General features: G+C 33.7%; 1 protein-coding gene across 2 annotated transcripts; it reads left to right on the forward strand.

Annotated features, from left to right (window-relative positions):
* The first annotated feature begins 3,575 nt into the window (after window positions 1–3,575).
* Window positions 3,576–20,541, forward strand: LOC145978687 (uncharacterized). Of its 2 annotated transcripts, none has more exons than XM_083111467.1 (3): window positions 3,576–3,742; window positions 8,290–8,433; window positions 19,223–20,541. In XM_083111467.1, the coding sequence occupies exon 3, from the start codon at window positions 19,234–19,236 to the stop codon at window positions 20,299–20,301; it is 1,068 nt and encodes a 355-aa protein (XP_082967593.1). In that variant the 5' UTR covers window positions 3,576–3,742; window positions 8,290–8,433; window positions 19,223–19,233; the 3' UTR covers window positions 20,302–20,541. The 2 variants fall into 2 exon arrangements, with proteins under 2 accessions (XP_082967593.1, XP_082967592.1); XM_083111466.1 differs by having other exon boundaries at window positions 8,290–8,420.
* The last annotated feature ends 504 nt before the right edge of the window (window positions 20,542–21,045 follow it).

Genomic DNA, 21,045 nt, shown 5'->3' on the forward strand with positions numbered 1-21,045 from the left:
ACATACGACACGTTGTCGCCTGTCGCTTCGATCTGAATGGTCCCATTGACTGAACGGGTTCCCGTCTTTTGTCGCCTGTTGAGTGCCGTTTATCGCGTGATGTTTCGGTGTTGACATTCTCCTGAACGTAAGAATTAATATATTAAAGCGCAACGGCAAGGTAGCTGAGACGAACTAAATATAGTATGTTTATAAACAAAGAACACTAAATTTGATGTAATTGGGCCTTGCCTAGCAGCCATGAGTCGAAAATAAAAAAGTTAGACTTTTTACACTACGCCTAATGTTTTCTTTTTCTGGTTGCGAATACTAATTCAACAGCGGAAGTAGGAATCTGATATAAACTTCTCAAAATTGAAAAGATAATGTATTAAGTGCGTAAGCGCATGATATTTTTTATTATTATACACTATGACACTGTACCCTATCCGATATTATAATATTAACGCATGTTTTCTTTCCCTCCAATTTTCGTCCTTTATTTCTTCGGTTACAACAATTTTAAAATTATAGTTCCTGTAAATAAGAAAGCGGTAGAGATTGCAAGACATGAAACAGAGTATACAATATTTTTGGTAATAACTTTTCTCGATAAATGTGCATGTATAAAATAGAAAACCATATTTAGTAGCCATGAGGGAAAAGTATGATATCACGTTAAAAAAAGAGTTAGTTATGATATAACAACTATAAAAATAAAAATACAGTCCCGTGGAATTATTATGTATTATTATTTACCAGATTCACAAGAATAAAGCACTTAAATTGTGAAAAATTTAAGTTTTTTTTTTTAGTTCCGATGTCTGTTCTGTTGACAATTGTCTCATTAAAATTCTTAGTGTCACAGCACTGATTAATCGTCTATCATGATCTGACATAATTTCTAAAGTTTAAATGAAATTAAACTTGCAATTTAATGTAATAAAAGCACGCTATTCCCTATGTATTTAAATGGGAGAACAATTGGCCATCAAAAGCGTAGGGATTAAACAGGGTGCTGTCAGCATATTTTCGTTTCACACTTACGTCTAGCCATTCACCAAGCTGATGCGTCATTTATGAGCAATTGCACAGTCTAATATCTACCCGTTAGCATGCATGGTTGATTGATTAAAGTTCACATTATGCATGGGTGACCGCAAGGGGGGGGGGGCATTTGCCTCCCCTGAGATACAGCGCCTTGAATAACGTAGTGTGGAAAACGACCCAAGAAACTGGTTCCCCGAGACGATGACAACTAGATGGCAGTGCGATCGACTCAGGTGCCAATTTTGTTATGAAAGTAATGCGGCTTAGTTAGTTTATGGAATATATTGTGTAGATTTGTTTCTCTAGAAAGGCGGTAAGTGAATTGATGGAAACAGTTATATTTGTGGAGTGATTTGCAGTCACGAAATGGCATTAATTTGGAAAGAAAAGTAAAATAAAATTATTAAATAAATAGCATGCGTAACACAAGAAGAAACATCGCAATGTGATTCCGGACGTCAGGTCTTGGACTGTGTATTAGAGTTTATTTTTCTATGTTATTAGAATATAAATAGTATCCTGAGAGATATTTCATACCGAGGCGACAAACCACAAATGTCGCTTGAAAGCGAGCAGTCGGAAATCAATGCAGCCTTTCGAACCGTAGGGACAAAAGCTCTGACTGAACCGTTTCCTCAAGGAGATTTTACACCAAAGCGACACGCGACAAACGATACGAGGATTTCACACAAAAGTGACACGGGTCATTCGGTCAAAGGCAACTTTCATACCGAAGTGTCACATGTTGCTTGGAAAGGAGCCAATCAAGAGCAACATTTCACATCGTAGCGGCATAAAGGGAAGCACAGGCCAGCGTTCGGTTGGTGAAATCCTCAAGCGATAAGTGCCGCGTGTCGCTTTGGTGGACAATCTCACTAAAGCAAGACACTCATTGCATCGCGTATGCGCGAACAACAAACCACGGCAACATGTTGCAAGCTATTGATCTGTTGTTGTAATGTGCGGTTTATCGTGTCGCCTATCTGTTGTTCGCAAGCAACGCTTGCTAATAGACTGAAGACACTGAAGACACCATGTCGCTTGTCACATAGTTGGGAACTCCCCCTGTAGCGCGTCGCTTCGGTCTCAGCACCGTTCCTTTAAGGAGCTTTCCTACCGAAGTAACAAGTAGCACGCAAATACGCCATATGAACGTGTCGTTTGCTGTTTGGACCCTCATGTGCAATGAATCTATTTTACAGTCTGGAAGAGTGTGTCACTAGTGTGACAGTGTGAACATCCCGTGTCGCTTGTCCCATTGGTTTGAAAGTTGCCTTACACTCATGTCGATGGCACTAAGAAAGTTTTGTGGGGTTCCCCTTGTCGTTTCATGCAATCATCATTAACATCATCGCCGCGATTAGTTTAAAGCGGAAGAAAAGAGACAGTAAATATCCAAAATACAAATGCTTCAGTGTGTATATCTTTAAAAGACATGATGATGATGAAAATAATAATGAACCTAATTCATACACAAAAATTTAGTTGCCAAGAACATCCCACGCGTATTTTTTCTCCCGTATTATTAACGAAAGTATGACGATAACAGGACGTGGTCGACTGTCTAGAATTTCGTTAATATCTTCGCGACCACTGTACCAAATATCATAGCAATTATCACATTCATAGAAATGCTTCATGTAAAAGAATCAGACGTTGCAGCGGAAACTCCATTTACTTCCACTATAAGTAGTCGAACATCAAGCACCGGGGTCAACCCCAGCGCCTCTAGCGGATCATTTTCGAGTGGAACCACCCAGAGAGCGCAGAAGCATGCCGTTTTCCACACTACGTTACTCTAGGCGCTGTACCTGAGATATCTGGAAAGAATTAACGTAATTCGAATAGTGAAACTGTACAGATATTTTATTCGCGATTCCAGTCCCGACACATTCCTCAAATGATGTAAATGCTGTGTACGGGATCCAGAAAAGTTGTGACCCGAATATCGGGGAAAAAATTTCCCGTTCCGATCCCGAATTCGGGAAATGATTTCCCGGCTTTTCGTTATCCTAAGCAGTCGAGAAATGCCGAATGGTCGTTTTAAAATGATGTGTGTGAAAATTATCGGACATTGTTAGCTTTTATTCCAGAAATGCAAATACAATGACTTAAGGTAAAAATGACGTGTACAATTTGAGATTTATAGAAGTTCGGGAAATGTCTACCACTTCCTTTCCGGAAAATTTCCAGACTTGGTCCGGAAATGGCGAATTTTTCACATCCCGAATGCAGGGAATATCGGGATTTCAAAAATTCCCGTTCCGACCCAAAACAATCTTACCCTCACACCCCTAATGACAGCGAAGATGCCAGAAAGAAGAGAACTGGTAACGTTGGAGATCTTCCACCTCGCAAAAGTCTGCAACAAGAAATACCCACGATACCGGTAGATATTGGAATGTGCAATTGCTCATTAATATGCGCACTGCCACCTACACACCCCTCATGCCAGCGTAAGACGCTGCAAAGAGAACTGGCAACGTTGTAGATCTTCTGCCTCGCGAAATGCATGGATCTCGCGCATGCGTATTAATACAACCCAATTGTACATGATTACAGACATTTTTATAAGCACACAGAAATAGGGGAGGATTACCATAATTTATGTCGGCTTTGCTTGACAAACACTAGTTCGAAACTGAACATCTGCCTAGATAAAGGACAAAGACGAGATATTCAAAGGAAAATATTAAATTGTCTATCCCTCATTGTGAGTATATTTTATTATTTGTAAGCATCACTTTTCATTTATTAGTTTACATGAGTTTACAATACCGGACCACTCTCCAATTTCTATAAAATTTCGCCTACTTACTAATTTCGATGTCCTGATGACGTATCTGTAGTTCATATTTGGCGGTCACTTGTTAAAACTGTACATTTACGTGTACAACTTGTAAAATAACCTTGCGATTTACCACGGTGATTGTCCATACACAGCAATTCGGAACCATCTTTCTTTCGCAATTAATTACCTAATGGTCTTCCTTTACGCACAACAATCTTGTTGACGACAGACGAGGAATGCCTACGAGGTTAGGTTAGGCCTGTTAGGTTCCATTAGCATAAATACAAAGAAAAATTAATATTTTAGCTAAGAGAACTATACCTTATCTTGCCTGTTGATTTCTTCATGTTGGGAAAATGGCGTCTTCCGTGGAGCTATTGTTCTTATGGTAGGGTTACGTTACGTTAAGAAAACATAGTTTATTTCATTTTTTTCTCGATTTCCATACTTGACCGCCAATTATTACATGCAGATTCGTGATTAGGAGTTCACAATTAGTGAGTAGGCGAAATTTCATAGAAATTGGGGAGTGGTCCGGTATTGTAAACTCGTTCCCTGCGCCCTGCCTTTGTGGCACGATGCTAAATGCACGGGGAACATTTCCTTGGTTCTAGCTAGTTTACTATCCTTCGGACAGATTTCTTCATTTCTACAGGAGAAACTACTTACCGTAATAAGTTCCTGTAGTATTGTCTAACATCTGGAAGGTGTTTTGTGTGATGTGGGAATGTTTCGTAGCGGAAATTCAACCATTGACGCATAGCCCGACGAACCATTTCCGGTAAGGTTAGGTTAGGTAGGATCACAATAGGTTACAATAGTTAAAAATTGGTTTCGAAAAAAATATGCGTAGCCACACACACCATTCTCACATAGCCCCACAAACCATTTGCGGAAACGTACGTTCTTCAGTTACAAAAACACTTTTTTTTAAAAAAAAAAAAAAAATTGATCAAAAAAATGTGAATACACATTAAAAAATGATCCGCGAAACAGATAGGTAAGTACAAATATCAAAAATTGACGAAACTCGGAGGTTATAGGTGTCCAAAGGATAGTAAAAATTTACCGGTTTTTGGGACTAACGTCAATGGTTTGTGAGGCTAACGTCAATGGTTTGTGACGTATTAGCATAATTTCAAATCTGGGCAGGTATTTTCTGGTGAACGAGGTTGCAACACTGCATAAATCGACAAAACACTTCCACAATGTGCCCTGAACCAGTACGCTATCGCCCGTCATAATGTGTTACAGAATCGAAATAACAAGTAACAGTAAGTACTTGTAAATCTAAGAAATAGACATTGAGATGCATTATTTCACTTTAGGAAATGTTCCGCATTCCAAAATAGTACGTTAGCAATGTAAAAAAGTCCGAAATATATGTTTCATAGGTGTTTCCCCCATACTATAATGGTACCCTCATTACTTTAAGGAAGGTTCAAATTTCGTGTGACAATGATTTCCAAAATTCTACGATAATTAGTCTTTGTGCTAGGAGAAATCATGGTAAATATCCGATATCGCCCGAACGGATTTCTTCAAATTTACAGGAGAAACTATTTACTGAAATCAGTTTCCGTAGGATTGTCGAAGTTCTTGGAGGTATTTTCGGTAACAGTTTCATAGATCGGAGACATATTAAAATAGCATATTTTGTGTTTCACATGGTTCGTACTTACCAATTGTGTATTGTGGAACATAGTTCGAGGTGCCATTATGCTTTTTACACGAAAACAAACTCAATTTTTCACATTCCGAGTGCTTTTTTTTTAATTCCTTTCTTCGCTTCCGGAACACATAGTATGGTGGGCACATCTTGACTCAGGTTGTGGTTATGCAGTGTTTCAACCTTCTTCACCGAAAAATACCTACTATCGTGTTCGTCACCGGTGGAAATTATACATTATGCACGGGTAGCTGACGGATAGCCCCACAAACCATTTCCAAAAAGGTTAGGTTTGGTTTGGTTGGGTTAGGCAAGCATAGTTAAAAAAAGGGGGTTGAAACACTGACAGGGGGTTACCAAATGTACGCAGCATCCGGTTGTTGTAGGGCAAGCAAATGAAAGCAATACCAATTGTGCGTCGCTGTGATATTTCTCTTGAAAAATGAATGATTTCCCGGTTAAATATATTCCAGATGAAAGAAAATACCTTGACGAACATTGTAAACCTTTGAAAACCTCATTTCCGTAAGTAGTTTCTTGTGTAAAATTGAAGAAATGTGTCTCCGATGTATGAAACTGTTACCGTATTTTCTTTCGCGGAAACTGAAAACTTTACCAATGCTGCAGAACAAGAAATAATCGCTTTTTAAGTAAGGAACTTGCATTTTCTGTATCATTATGCCGTTGTTTCCATTATGTGTGTGCAGATGGCATGAGCATCAAAAGTCACACGGTCTCGCCATTGTTTCCCAACGTGCCTTTTTTTACGAGATTTTTTTTAACTATGCTTACCTAACCTTACCTTGCTGGGAATGGTTTGTGGGGCTATCGTGAATAATTTTTGGGGCTATCCGTCAATGGTTTGTGGGGCTATCGTGAATGTTTTTTTTTTGGGGCTATCCGTCAATGGTTTGTGATTACATAATGAACATGAAAGTAGGTATTTTTTGGTTAAGAAGGTTGAAACACTGCATACCCACTCTAAATCGACAAAACACAAGCAGATGCCCGATGATCCATGACGAGTGCATGCCATATTGTCTGTTACCCAAGCAGAACAAGAAAGACAAATAATGACTCGTAATATGAAAAGTTGACACTATTTTATAGAAAAAGGCATAACCTCACCTTAAAGAATCTTCCGCAATGCTGAATAGGTAAGTATCAATGCTAAAATTAATTAAATAAATGAGTGAGAGGTGCTCGGGTATTATCGGATAATTTCCGAAATTATAAAACAATCGGAACCGTTACCGGTGCAGACAACAAATACACTACTTGACTCCAAATCAATGAACTAGATGACTCGGTGTTGCACCGTGCAACCAACTAGACGCTAAGGTGCAAACAGAGTCAAATCTAGTCAAAAAGTGCAGCCAACTACATGGGGCTATAGAAATATATGGGTAAAAATTTGGTATTCCCCGGACACCTATAACTTCTTCTGTTGACATTCGTACTTACCTATCTGCTTCGCGGAACATTCTTTACGGTGTATTCAAGTTCTTTTAATAAAAGTAATTGCAATTTTTCACATTACAAGTACTTCTTTCTTGTAGTCTTTTCGCTTGCCTGAGACACAATATGGTGCATACACCTTCCTAGATAATCGCACGTCGTGCTTGTGTTTTGCTGATTTTCATTCGTTATGCAATGTTTCAACCTTCAGAACCCAAGAAATACTCATGAAAAAAGCTCATCTGATCTAATTTTTTTAAAAAGTTTTTCACATTGTTTTATGAAGAAAATTGTAATGATTCGTGGGGCTATCCATGAATGATTTTTGGGGCTATCCGTCCCGGAATCGGTGGGAAATTTGAACAAAAAAATTATTTTCGTTTAAAATTTTTGAGTCCAAATTTCCCACAGATTCCGGGCTCCACCCCTGGGGTAATTGACCTACCACTACCATGGCCCTGCCTCAGCTCTGGCTACCTGACTTTCTCTATAGAGTCCCTGTTAAAAGCATGTTAGAAATTGGCCGGAGTCACCTGCCCCCAAATGGGCCCTAAACTTTTAAATTTGAAAAAATCTGTTTTCTGTTCAAATCTACACGGAACTCTTTTAAACTGTAACTTCTCACGTCCCTGGACTCTCTTTGAACACGCATATACCCACAGCCCATTCCTTCAAATGAGTAGCTTACATTCACTGCCACATTTTGGACATTCCTTTCCTTTCTTCAAGATCCCATGTTCAATTAAAAAATCCACAGGATATACCACACCCGGTACAAATTTCACCACAACACGTCATGTTTCTAACTTTTGTTGCTAACACAGACAGTTTGAAACACTGGATACCCAATGAACATGAACAAAACACAGTCACGATGCGTGATGATGTACGAAAGTGTGTGCGCCAAAGGCTATTCTCTGTCAGAGAATTAATTTTCAACAAAGAACATGAATTTTCGCTATCACACAAAACACCTTCCAGATGTTAGACAATGCTACAGGAACTTATTACCATAAGTAGTTTCTTCTGTAAAAATGAAGAAATCTGTCCGGGGAATATCAGATTAGTACCCAAAGGGGTCACATTTTTCTTATAGTGAAACCAACATTTTTGACTTGGTGGTTTATTTTCTTATGTATTTTAAGATATCCATTTCCTATAACCCTATCTATAGCACAAGTAATTGGAGTATCGAAGTCTGACATTTAATATGCAATTTGTAATAAATATCTACTTTTGGGGTAGGCAAATAACATTTTCATAAATACCTATTATTTACCTACACAGTTTGTAAATACCCATGCTCCAACCCTACTTATGAATTCAATTTTCTCCATCTCAGGTTACAGAGGATGACAGTTTGCCAAAGTTTGTGTGCTATTCGTGTGTAGACAAGCTAGAAGATTTCCAGGATTTCCACAGACTTTCTCAAGGAATACCTGTCGTCTGCAGAAAAGGGGCGCAAGTGTTAAGGTAAAGTGTTAAGGTAAAGATAATTTTATACTTGAAGAAATGGTGGCATGTTTAAAAGTAAGTCATACTTCATTTGTTCATGGCGTGGTAATACATAGATGCATTTTTAAAAATTAAAATTTTTACACCTGCTATTACTGAGAATGGAATCATGTATTCTTTTGTGAAGACCCATAGTGAAAGTGGTATGTGGTTTTCTGGGCTCTTGTGTATAAAATTGTTTTTTTATTACTCTATTCTCCTCAATGTTTTGAATAGCAATGCATTTTTGTGGATGTAGGAGGTGACCCTTTCCAAAGACATCCAAATGACAATTTCGCTTACACATAGCAGACTCTGGTCTGCATTGTTGCAGAATAACGAGGCTCTAGCACTTGAACCTCTAGCCTGTAAGTAGATAGCAAAATGTGGCTTCGAGCACACCTAAATTTAAGGGGCAACTTTTCACCCAAAATCATAAAAAAACAAGAGAAAAATAAAAAAAAATATTAAAATTTAATAAGAAAACATTAAAAACATCATCCCTTAATTTATTTTTGAGCATTTTTTTCATGTTTTTGTCAAATCAATAATTAAAATTTAAGGGGCAGTTTTTTATCTCAAAAACATAAAAAATTTAGAAATTTTAATAACAAAACATCAAAAAATCATCCCTTAATACATTTTTTCTAAAAATATAGCCCCTTAATAATAATTTTATGCATCCATATTTTCCAGCGCAAATCGATTAAGGGGCAACTTTTTACTCCGAAACTAACAAAAATCAATGTTTTAATCACAAATTTTAGCACATTTAACTAAAAATAATACCCCTTAAACTTATAAAAAACATGAGCGCAAATCGTTTAAGGGGTACTTTTTCCTAAAAAAAAACAACCTAACTACAATGTTTTAAACACAAAATGAAGCACAGTTTTTAGAAAAACACACCCCTTAATTCACCAATTTATTCCTGGCGCATCTGCAGTTAAGGACTAACAAAAATACAGAAACTTCTTATGAGGCTTAGCACGAAGTGCGCGTACCATATCCACCAAAATTTAATATATTTTGCTAATAATAATGCAAAAAACAGCATCACTTTAAATTCCTAAAAAACATTAGCGCCCTTTATGGGGCTAGCACGAAGTGCGCGCAATTAGATGTGACTAAGGAGCACATTTTTAACAATAAAGATATGATTTTTAGGATAAGCTTTTCACACAAGCCTTAAACTATAAAAGAAAAGAAATAAAGTACAAAAACAAAGAGGTTCGCATGCTTGCATCTCTTTAAACATTTGAGTGCATTTTCGATTAGGGGGCACATTTTTAATAAAAAAGATGATTTTTAGGGCTATTGTATTTATTTAACGTTATTTTTCGATCTAGTTTCGGCTACGTTTTAAGATTTTGATTATATAGTTACCTTCAGGTCTATCTTTAAAATTTTATAATACGCTTTTTTGTTATATTATATTATCTGTACTATGATTTTTGTTTACATTAAGTACCTATCTACTATTTAACGTCCGCGAAAAAAATTACCGCAACATATTCACATCCTCTATTTATCGCCCGAATTAGTATATTGGTGCCATCTGTAAGTATTCGACGGAACTGCACCAATACCAGCGAACAGAATACTGTGCCTGTCATCTTTAGTAGTATATAATCTCTGATGTAGAGGTTATTTTAGTCGAGTTTTAGTGCAACGTGTTTTAGTAAGTTTTATTATTTTTAAATAATTATTTTAAAATTTATAATTAATTTATTGTAAAAAAGTGAAATCGTTAATAGTAGGGTAAATTTAAGCCGCGTTTACAGTATTTAGCAAATGCTTTACAGCTCTGCTACAAATTCAGAATGAAATTCAATATTATGTTATGAATGTATTTCCTTTTAGTTGGAAACATCGAAGAATCTTTAATTTTGCTTAAAGGAAATGAAAGGCAATGAAGTTTCAAAAAAGAGAATGGTAGAAATACTAGGAAATGCGAAATAAAAAAACCGAATTCATTAAAATATGGTTGAGGTTATTTCTGAAAATATAGCTATTTGCATAAAATCCTAACCCAAACAAACGAGAAAGAGTTAGTTTAGAGCACAGAAAAAGAATATCACTTTGTTTAATTGTGAAAACATGAAATAGTAATTTTACTTTGCAATTGCAGTACCTACGTAATGCCTTATTTTATTAAATTATATAAAAAAAATTGTTACACATTAAAATTACATAGCATTTTATAGGTTTGTCGCGTGTTACTCACAAATCCAGAATATAGAAAAGGAAAGTTACCATCAATCCGTATCGGAAAAAATCGGAAAAATAACGAGAGATTTTGGAATCGTTTGCGGGATGAAAGCACCAAAGAATGTAGAAAAATACTTCACCGATTATAAGGAAGGAAAGACAACTAGGGAAATACCGGAAAAACAGAAGGGGGTTTATCGAATAGAATGCCAATGCGGGAAGGAGTACATAGGACAGACGGGCCGAAATATGGGTAAAAGATGGAGTGAGCATGAAAAGGACATAAGGGAAAAAGTTCCCAAAACGGGTCTCTCAGAACATATTTTGGAAAGTGGGCATAGAATCGCAAAAAAAAAAGGTAATCAGAAAAGAGGGGAGGAAATTAGGAAGAAACGTGTATGAAACAGCGAGTATTTGTAGGGGGGGGGAAGAGTAATCTTAATAGGGACGAAAAAAATTTGGAAGAAGGGTGGATCAATTTCCTCAAAAAATGGGATAAAGCCTGGAAGATTGAACCCAATATCGGTTTCCACGTCACTCCGGAAGTTATGCAAGCTGCAAGAGAGGAACGTGAATTCACGTTGGATTTGTGACGTAATAAGGGGAAACGAGAAAATTAAGGGGAGGGGAAATATTCGTTGAGAATTGACCTTCATGTGGATAGATAAGCACAGTTGGGTAGGAAAGGCCAAACCTGCAGGTTGCATTGTGATTTATGCAGGTTTTTTAGAATTTTAACTTTTTTTACCTGTGAATAGGTCTACTGTACAAGTTTTATTAGGGAACGGCTTGGTTTTTACGTACTTCTAATAGCAAAAACTTAATATTTTAAATGTACCCTAACCAACCCTTAACCACAATCCTCATATTACATTTTTGACGCAGTACTATGCCAAGTACTTAGTTTTTATACGAACCTGAGGAAAGAGATAGTCACTCTGAAACGTCGTTCTACAATAAGAGCACTATACTCACATACGTAAGTACAATTTTTAACTTTCCTTTTCTATATTATTAAAATTACAGAAACAGTCAATTACCAATGATAAAAAAATATTATAAAACCATAGATAACTGTCCATTCGAGAAAACTTTAAATATTAATCATGTTGTACCTGTTTTTGCTATAAAAATAGGATATAATAGGATATAGGAGGTATAAAATTAATTAATTAACAAACTCTGAAGAAAACAACACGTTTTACAATCTATTCGCTTCGTTAAACAAATTGATATATGCTAACGAACGATTAGAAGGACAATAGTGACGATTAGAAGAATGATCATAACGATCGTTTTTGTTAACATTTCAGTTTCATTATCGTCTTGTGTAATAAATTAATATTTTTTCAAATATATTTTTTTTCAATACAGCGAAATAAATGTGTAATTCCTCATTAAAGACAATCAGTAATAAATTCTATATGTATTATGATCTTTAAACAAAGCGATCATTATTTGGAAATGTTGTAACTGATTGATTTTGTTGTAACTGATCTGATATTACATTTAATGATTTTTAAATTTATATGTAAACAATGTTGGAGTTTTTGATTATTGATTTTTAACAATTGATTTGACTAAAGAAACAAACATTGGTCTTTACACAAAATAAATTTGAATGTTCATCATGTTAAGTCATGTTCATCATGTTACGTCATGTTCTTCATGTTAAGTCATGTTCATCATGTTACGTCATGTTCATCATGTTAAGTCATGTTCATCATGTTAAGTCATGTTCATCATGTTAAGTCATGTTCATCATGTTACGTCATGTTCATCATGTTACGTCATGTTCTTCATGTTCGTTCCTCATGGTTATCATGTTGACTTCACTAAATCCAAAACGATCAAGAGCTGAATGCTCTAACACCAAATAAAAAAGGTGGTACACCAAGAAAAACTATACCGCTATGCCGCTTCAAAATACAATGTAATCTTTTTGGTGGGTGGTACTGCGGTTCACTTGAGTGGTTACTTTTTCATGTACTATGAATAAGATGCCTAATCTTATTAACAGGAAACCATGATAATAGGATTAATTAATGATTCATTACTGAACCGGGGGATTCCTTATCTTTCTCAGAAGCCAAATCTACTTGGACTAATCTGGCGCTTATCGCTTATTCCAAAAAATCTTAATAATTACTATTTCATTAATATTTTTTTTTAATCCATTTAATATTTAGAATAAAAATGGATGTGACCTAAATATCTTAAGTCATAGTTCAAGTATTATGAAGCTGTAGGCAAGCATATCTATAAAAATGCTCTGCTCTTAGCATCTTTAATGTGCTAGTCAGCTAGTACATGACCATGTGCGCAATTACATTGCTAGCGCCCCTACGGGGCAAGAGCCTTCGGTTCGCACGTGTCCGTGCACGCAATTACATTGCTAGCACGTGTCCGTGCGCTAATGTATCTGTACTTCCAGGAATTAGATATCTTTTATCATCTTTCCAACTGAGTGACTTCTTATTTAATTCTTCTGTATAAATTTCATGTTTATGACTCCTAATAACATGCTGTTTATGTAAATATTCTTTTTGATTGAGTAAACAGTTTTTATAATCCTCAAATTGAATTTCTTTCTTTAATACAGCCTTTTTAATACCTTTCAGTCGTTTGTCTACCTTATCGTCAGTTCTATATGCATACATTTTGCTCCTTAACCCAATAAATTCCAACATTTGTTTTCCGTTGAGCTCATTTTTCATTTTTCCGATTACTTTTTTATTTTTATCTGAATACAGGTAGTGATCTTTAGGATAATCTGAAGTATCGAATAGATCAGAATTATTTTTCATAAACTGATTGTAATCATGGTTTTTAATTTCAAAAATAAAGGAATCAGTATCTGTATATAATAATTTTATATCATCTTCAAATTCATTTTTTAAAACATTATAGTAAAAATCATACATTAGAGCTTTAGATAAATCCAATACTGCTTGGCCTATATAAATCGGTTTATCAAATTTAACAGATGTTTTATAATTATGCACAGCCACCAAATATTTACTAAAAATGGTTCTAGATTTAAAATTGGACTTATTGCTTTCTGGACTTTATCATCATCACAGTGTAATTGAATATTTTGTTGTTTTCTAACTGATTGCATCGATTTGCCAAATACACTATTAGACATTAGTTTCCAAAAATCCTTTTCAAAATCATTCTTTGCTTTCTGTCGCTGTTCAGTATTAAATTTAATATATGGTGCTATAAAGTCTGATTGAGTGAATTTTATCCCTCTGTGGATTTTAGTTATTTTCATTCCTAAGTCTATCTAGTTTTAATATTTTGTAGTGAACAACATAATTCTTTTTATCACAGAAGTGGCATAATAATTTAGGAACTTTGCCATTTGGGGATATTACATTCTCTGGTGCAAGTGGAAGATCATTAAATTTATTATGCAATGTCAAATCCTTTGGAAACGATAAATCTACTTCTAAAACAAATCCAGTATCTCCATCAGACTTTAAGTGATAATCTAAATTATTTAGTTCGTCTTCACTCATCCATTTGAAATCTTTTTGAGGTAATTTTTGTGATAATGAATGCCCATATAAATTATTCATATCATTATAATGAATTTGAGTATTTTTATTTGATTTACTAGACGTAGTCGAGCTACTTGCTAGCGCATACCTATTAGAGCATTGACTTATTCCACCCCTAATTCCTTTTTCAAAGAACAGATACATTTCATAATCCATTAATTGTTCTAAAGTAACATTTGTATATTTTAGCATGCAATCCCAAGCAAATCCTGGAGTGGTATAATACCAAACTGGATCTAAACCATAGGAACTATTCAAGGCTAAATCTCTGAAGCTTTCAAACACATCAGCTATTAACAAAACATCTAATTTTAAATATAAATCATGCCACTCACCCAGATTCTTGATTTTAAATTTCCTCCAGACTTTTTGTGCATGATCATATTCGGGCCACCTTATACTTGAGCCTGTAAGGGTTGAATAGAATTTATCTATTGGGGGTAATTGTGTCTCATCGAATCTTTCTAATGAGTTCATATATTCGTAGGGATAAATGCCCTTTCGAGTTACCTTTGATCCTTGCTTTCTGAATAAAGCATCTAAAACATTCTGTGGAAAATATTTTAAAGTTTCTCTTAATTGTTTCGATTCTAAGTTGGATGATAGAGCATCTAAACTGCTTGCTAGGAATCTAAACGAATCTATAAATCTTAATTCAATATAACCACCATCAGCCATTCTTAAAACTTTACTAAATGAAATGTATTTTTCTTCATTGTCTGCAATTAATTTAAGATTACTCTTAATGCCTTTGGCCTGAGCCTCTGCACTGTCCTCTCCCAGGTTTCTGACAAATAGATGACAATCATAAGAACTTAAATTATGGAACAGAATTGGAATAAACATTGGCCGTCTATATTTTAAATTACAATTTCTACAGGCCGCACCTCTGTACTTTGAGCTATAGTGATCGTGTTCTCAGACTTTCTGATTTTGTTTGGTAAACTCTTTTTTGCATAGATAGCATATTTTAGCCTTCATGTGCTCATCCCAATTTAGATCTGTCATAGTTTCATTTTCCTTTAATAGTTTATAGATCCTTTTGGCTTGGACTGTAATCTGTTTTATAAATCTTTTATCAGCATTTTCTCCTCTATAAATTTTTAAAGGATTTGTAATGTTTTCGTAAACACTCTTAATATAAAGTCCATAACTACAAGGAATATGGAGTTGAGTTTTTTGAGTATACGAATTTTCTGGATTTGGTTCACAGCTTTGAATTGGTTTTAGAATGGATTCAAAATCGGAATAAATTACATACGGATGCCTCAACATTCTTTGAATATTTTTAAATGATATTTTAGGTTTAATTTCTATTCCATTTTCTATGTTAGATTTAGGCATAACAGGTAAACAGGTTTCATTGTTATTACATATTACTTGATGTTTCTTAACAGCTTCTTCTCTTCTAGAACTATAATTTAAACATCTTCTACAGAAATATTTTTTATCTCTATTAATTTCTAATTGATTATTCAATAAACGACTTAAATTTTTAATCCAACAATAATGATTTTCAAAATAAAGTAGATCAATATTTTTATTATATTCTTGTTATGGTATAATGGATAAAATACTTGTTCTTTATCTTCAAACCCAAATACCGTTATGTTAAGTTTATTTAATTTTTCAAATTTAGGAATGTCTTGAATTTTAACTGGAAATTCAATTCCATTAAAATTTAATAAATCTTTGTATTGTGGCCTATCAAGAGTCGCTGATGTGCAGCTCTGTTGCACATAATGTTACCATCTTTGTGGATCTTTTTTTGGTGTTTTTAATGCACATGAAACTGAATATTTAAAACACTTATTATCTTTGTTTTTAATATTAATACAAGCCTGTTTATCCTTAATTAATTTGGGTAAATCTTTATGTGATGATCCGCTTAATGGTTTATATTTATTAATATTAATTCTTAAGTTGTTTATTCTGCTTAAAGTCCAACCTGATCCTTTGGCTTCTAATTCATCACATCTGTCTATAAATAGATCTCTTTGTATATCCCAGAAATTAATTAATTAAATCATTTTCTCCTCTTATTATTACATTGGGTAACTGAAACTTATGAACTATTTCTTGTTCTAAATTTTTAAAATCACATTCTAACTCTAAATTAATTTTAATGTTTTTTATGCATATCTAAAGCATTTTTAATAAGATTATTTGCTTTATCCTTAATTGAGTTCATATAGTAAGACAAATCAGAATCTCCTTCTTTATTGTTATGTTGATAAGTTAATAACCTACCTTTAAAAGCAACTTCAACTAAAATAAAATCAGGTTCAGGATTATGTTTTGCCTTATGAAGCTGAAGTCTAGTTTCTTTAATATACTTTCCACAAAGCAAGGCTTCGCCGGTTGGTGATGTACCAATCACCGCATCACATTTTATTTGTTTGACTCTCTTTTTCTTTTGAGGAGCTATTATACTTTCATCAAAAGGAAATTATCGTTGATTTTCTTATTTTCTTTTTCTCTTTTGATTCTTTTATATTGCTTAATAATTTCTTTTATTAAATCAGATTTTTTATATCTTGTAAAGTATTGTATTTTTAGTTCTTTAGCAATATTATATAACTCTGGTAGTTTAAGTTTATTTAAACGTTGTTCCATTTTAAGACAACCAATTTATTATAAACACCTATTCTCCTTTTGTGTAAATTTGATTGCAGGTGTCTTTTATAGTGTGTTTTAGTATAATATTTACCACATTCACATAGCAAACGCTCACAATTTGTGTATATTTTACATTGTTTACATCTTCGATCAGTATGTTTGCAGTTGTAAAATTCATCTGGATGTTTAAATAGTAAACAAACAGAACATCGAATGTCATCCATTTATTTAGGAAAAGATATTTTCAATAAACCCATTTTGGCTAAAGTTTTAATTTTATTCTCGTGTTCTTTAAATTGAGCATTCATATTTCTAATTATTATTCTTTCTAACTCATTTTTTGCAGAATCTTCGGATCTGTATAAACCTTGCACTCTTCTTTGAAATTCAGCGATCTGTATTGAATCAACTTGATTCATTTATTTATACCCAATATTTTTTCAATTTAGAAAATTGGGCTACGCCACAAAGTGTTCGAAGGACTTAGTAAAGTGCGCGCACATTATAATTATAAATAAAATAATTATAATAAAAACAAGAATAACAATAAATACTCTAAGGTTTATTTAAGTTTGAAGTTTTAGGCAAATCATCTTTGTTGATCAAAGACGAACTCTTAACATTTTTTATTGCTTTGTTTCTGTAAATAATGATTTCCTTCATTGGATGCTTTTGCATAAGCTCTGCTTACTTTATTTTTATAATCTTCAGGAATAGAAATTCTTTTAAATTTTTTATCTAATTCTTCTTCATCTACATCAATTTCATTCATTAATTGAACACATTCGTCTGGTTTAAGTGTTTTACTTTCTCTTAAAGTTAATGACAGTGATATGCCTGGAATACTAACTTTTGCTTCTTTTCGTTTCTCGTTGTACTTCTTTGCTAGAGCATTATGTTCATCACGTTCTTTTTGGTATGCCTCTTCTAATTTATTAATTATATCCTTATACTTTTTATTCTTTTGAATTGAAGCACTTAATATTATCCCTTTACAATCTGATTCACACATTTTGGAAAATAAAATAACAAATAATGAACGGAAGTGTTGTTTTTGTTCGTCTGTAACATCTAAACTATCTGTTTTATCAATTAATTCGTTCATCAAATCAATATATTGTTTCGCCGTTTTAGTAGTCAACTTATTATTACTAAACGCTAAAATATCATTAAAATTGATTTTAGATAAATCTTGAACACTTTTAACTGTGTCATGAAATGTTTTTAGAGTTATTTGGTTTGCCATTTAGTAAGATATTTTTTTTTATTTTTCCTTTTACCGATTACCAATTACCAGTTACTATTCCTATAGCTGTTCCTATTACCTTGCCTATTACTATTCCTATTACCGTTCCGATTTCCTTACCTTTTGCTTTTCTGTTTACCTAATTCCTTTCCAATTACCTTTCTGTTTACGCAATGCCTTACCAATTACCTTTTTTTTTAAATAAATAAATGGATTCTACACAAATAGTCAAGTATTTAAAGCAGTGGGACTTTCAAAACAGAAGTAAAAAAGAATTTGCTGAAACATATAAAATTAGTGTAAAAACAATTGATAATTATATTAAAAAGCATAATATATCTTATGATAAACGCATATTTGGTATTATTATTCCAAGAGATAAATTGGGAAGATATTTATTAAATGGTATTTTAAACGAACATCCGAAGAAAACACAAATTAATAAAGATTGTAATACAACAAAGGAAGAATTAAAATTATTTGGTAGTGTTGTTACTCAAAACCTGAATGGAGTTTCAAAATCCACCAACAAACAAAGGCTAACTTATCCAGAGAAAGTAAAACGGCTTGAAGCAGCTTTGAAATAAAAAAATCTTCAATAATTTACAATACTCTACCATGAAAAAATTAATAATAAATAAAAAAAACACGACCAAGCCAATTACACCTGACGAATTTATTAAACTTTTAACATCTTTACATCTTATAATTTTTTATCTAACTCTATTAATTTCCTGTTCGAAGAACAGATATAAAGTTAATTCTAAAACTGTAGTAAAATATTTAAAAGCTAATAATATATCCTATAATCAAAAAGGAGTTGTTAATTTACCACCCCGAGATAATTATGGACGATTTACTTTAAATTTACAAACACCCCTTGGGGTGGAAACAAGGTGTGCAGTCAAAAAAGCTGAAACTATTAAAAAAGAAGTTAAATTTCAAGAGCCGCTGAAAAATTGTCGATCATTAAAAGATTTGAATAGTCTTTAATTAGTTTAAATATTCAATTGCATAGTTACGACTTCTCATTGTAATTTCGTTATTATTCTTTGGTGCATTAATTTTTCTATCTTATGAGGAAGATCTGTAGATATTATTTGATATTTGTGAATCAGTAAGAGTTTGTTTCTTTGCAGATTTGTGAATTATGGGGTACTATGATACAGTAAGGAGGTACATTGCAAATTGCAATGGTAATCCTGATGAACTGGTCAACTTAGATGATGCACTGATGACATCTCCCAAAACACCTCTGGAAGAAACAAGGATTGTTAAAATGGGTGAGGTGTTCAATGAAACAGTCTTCAAGGACTGCATCATCTCAAATATCTATCAGCAGCATCAGATTACTCAAGCAGACCTCAAGTTTAGTACATGGTTGAAAATATTGGAATTTCTAGACCAGGACTTCCAAAATGGCTCAGTCACACTTCAAATTTACCTTCAGGTTTTCCTTCATTTCAGTAAAATATCCATAAAGGAAGACATTCTTGACAAGAGCAAGTATTATAATGAATTGTTGAAAATATTCGTAACTCCTACTGTGAAACCCTTAAGCATCCACACTACAATAACAGAAATGTCAGGAGATGATGCTTCATCACTTAAACAGAGACTGTGTTCAAAGCCAGTCATACAGGCAATACTGCAGAATATTACTTCCTTGAAGACCTCAGACACAATGCCGACTGTCAATATTGAGGTGATCGTTCGTATAATCACTTCTGGAACCATATATCAAGTACTATTTTTTGAACCCTTCCAACCTCTGAGAGGTGCGTGTCTTAAAGATGGTATACTCATCTGCTTGAACAATATTGCTGGGATTACCAATACCCCCAATTATTTTGCTGATCTGTTGACCTTAGCGATACATGAATTTTCCCATCATATTGCCCGCATACTTTTCAATGATTTTAATTTTTCAAGTCCTTGGACTTTGAGGACCACCAATGAGGCACGATTTGACTTCAGGCGTTCACAGCCGTTGGAAACTGGAAGGAACACTGAGCTGATATTATTTGACGGCATACAGCCCGATTGGTTCATCTCTTTGGAGGAGGCAGCCTCTACATTTCTGGAACGTATCGATTCGAACGTCTGCTCACTACCAATAATTATGATGAAGGATCACGATAGATTAGGATTGGTTGAGCGAAAACCATCCTCATTTTTTGGGATAGACATTAAGTCAGAATATAATCTTATGTGTTAATTTCATTTGTATTTCTTATGGATACCAGCAAGAAGAATTTACATCACAAATAATAGAACATTTAGGCCTACCATTTTGTCTTTTCTGTATCTTCTATTTCATGCAACCCAGCTTCTTTGTTATTTCTCCCCATTAATTGTTTCTTTTTGTTAAAAATAATGTTAATTATAATTATATCTGTTAGGTAAAACAAGTACTATAAGAAAAATTGTTAAAATACATGTAAATTTATTTACTTTGATTATAAATGGAGTAAAATAAAACAGTAGATTATAATCCTGCTTTTATTTCATGTGTAGTATAGGATACCTACTGCTTTGATTTTATCCATTGAGAAGAAGTGTCGCAATCTTTATTGAAATATCGTTGACTAGGAAGAGAAAACAGCTCAAAATTTTCAGCCCGCAACTTAATTAAATAGTAAAATTATGTAGTTCAATTCGAAAGTAAAGAAAGATACGTGAAACAGTATTTTGTTGAGAACTTGGCGATTTCGGATTTTATTTCGCGTTCCACAATGGAGATGCTGTGATTTAGATACAGCTTGACAGTATTCACAACAACTGATTTTAATAACGAATTTCTCAATGTTTTTAAACAATCGTTTTTACGTTCGATTTAGGTAAAGTCGTTTTTACGTTATTTCATTTTGACAGTTGGCAACTATGCTTGATGAAGATGGCTGCCTCCTTGTTTACGCTGACAGAAAGGTTGCTTTTTTAGGTTAAAAATAAATATTTAAAT

This window comes from Lepisma saccharinum, chromosome 25 (assembly GCF_977018435.1).
Source record: "Lepisma saccharinum chromosome 25, izLepSacc3.1, whole genome shotgun sequence".
NCBI lineage: Eukaryota > Metazoa > Arthropoda > Insecta > Zygentoma > Lepismatidae > Lepisma > Lepisma saccharinum.

What these genes read in the sequence shown, in the direction of transcription:
- LOC145978687 (XM_083111467.1), top strand. Translation starts at nt 19,234, where the DNA reads ATGGGGTACTATGATACAGTAAGGAGGTACATTGCAAATTGCAATGGT.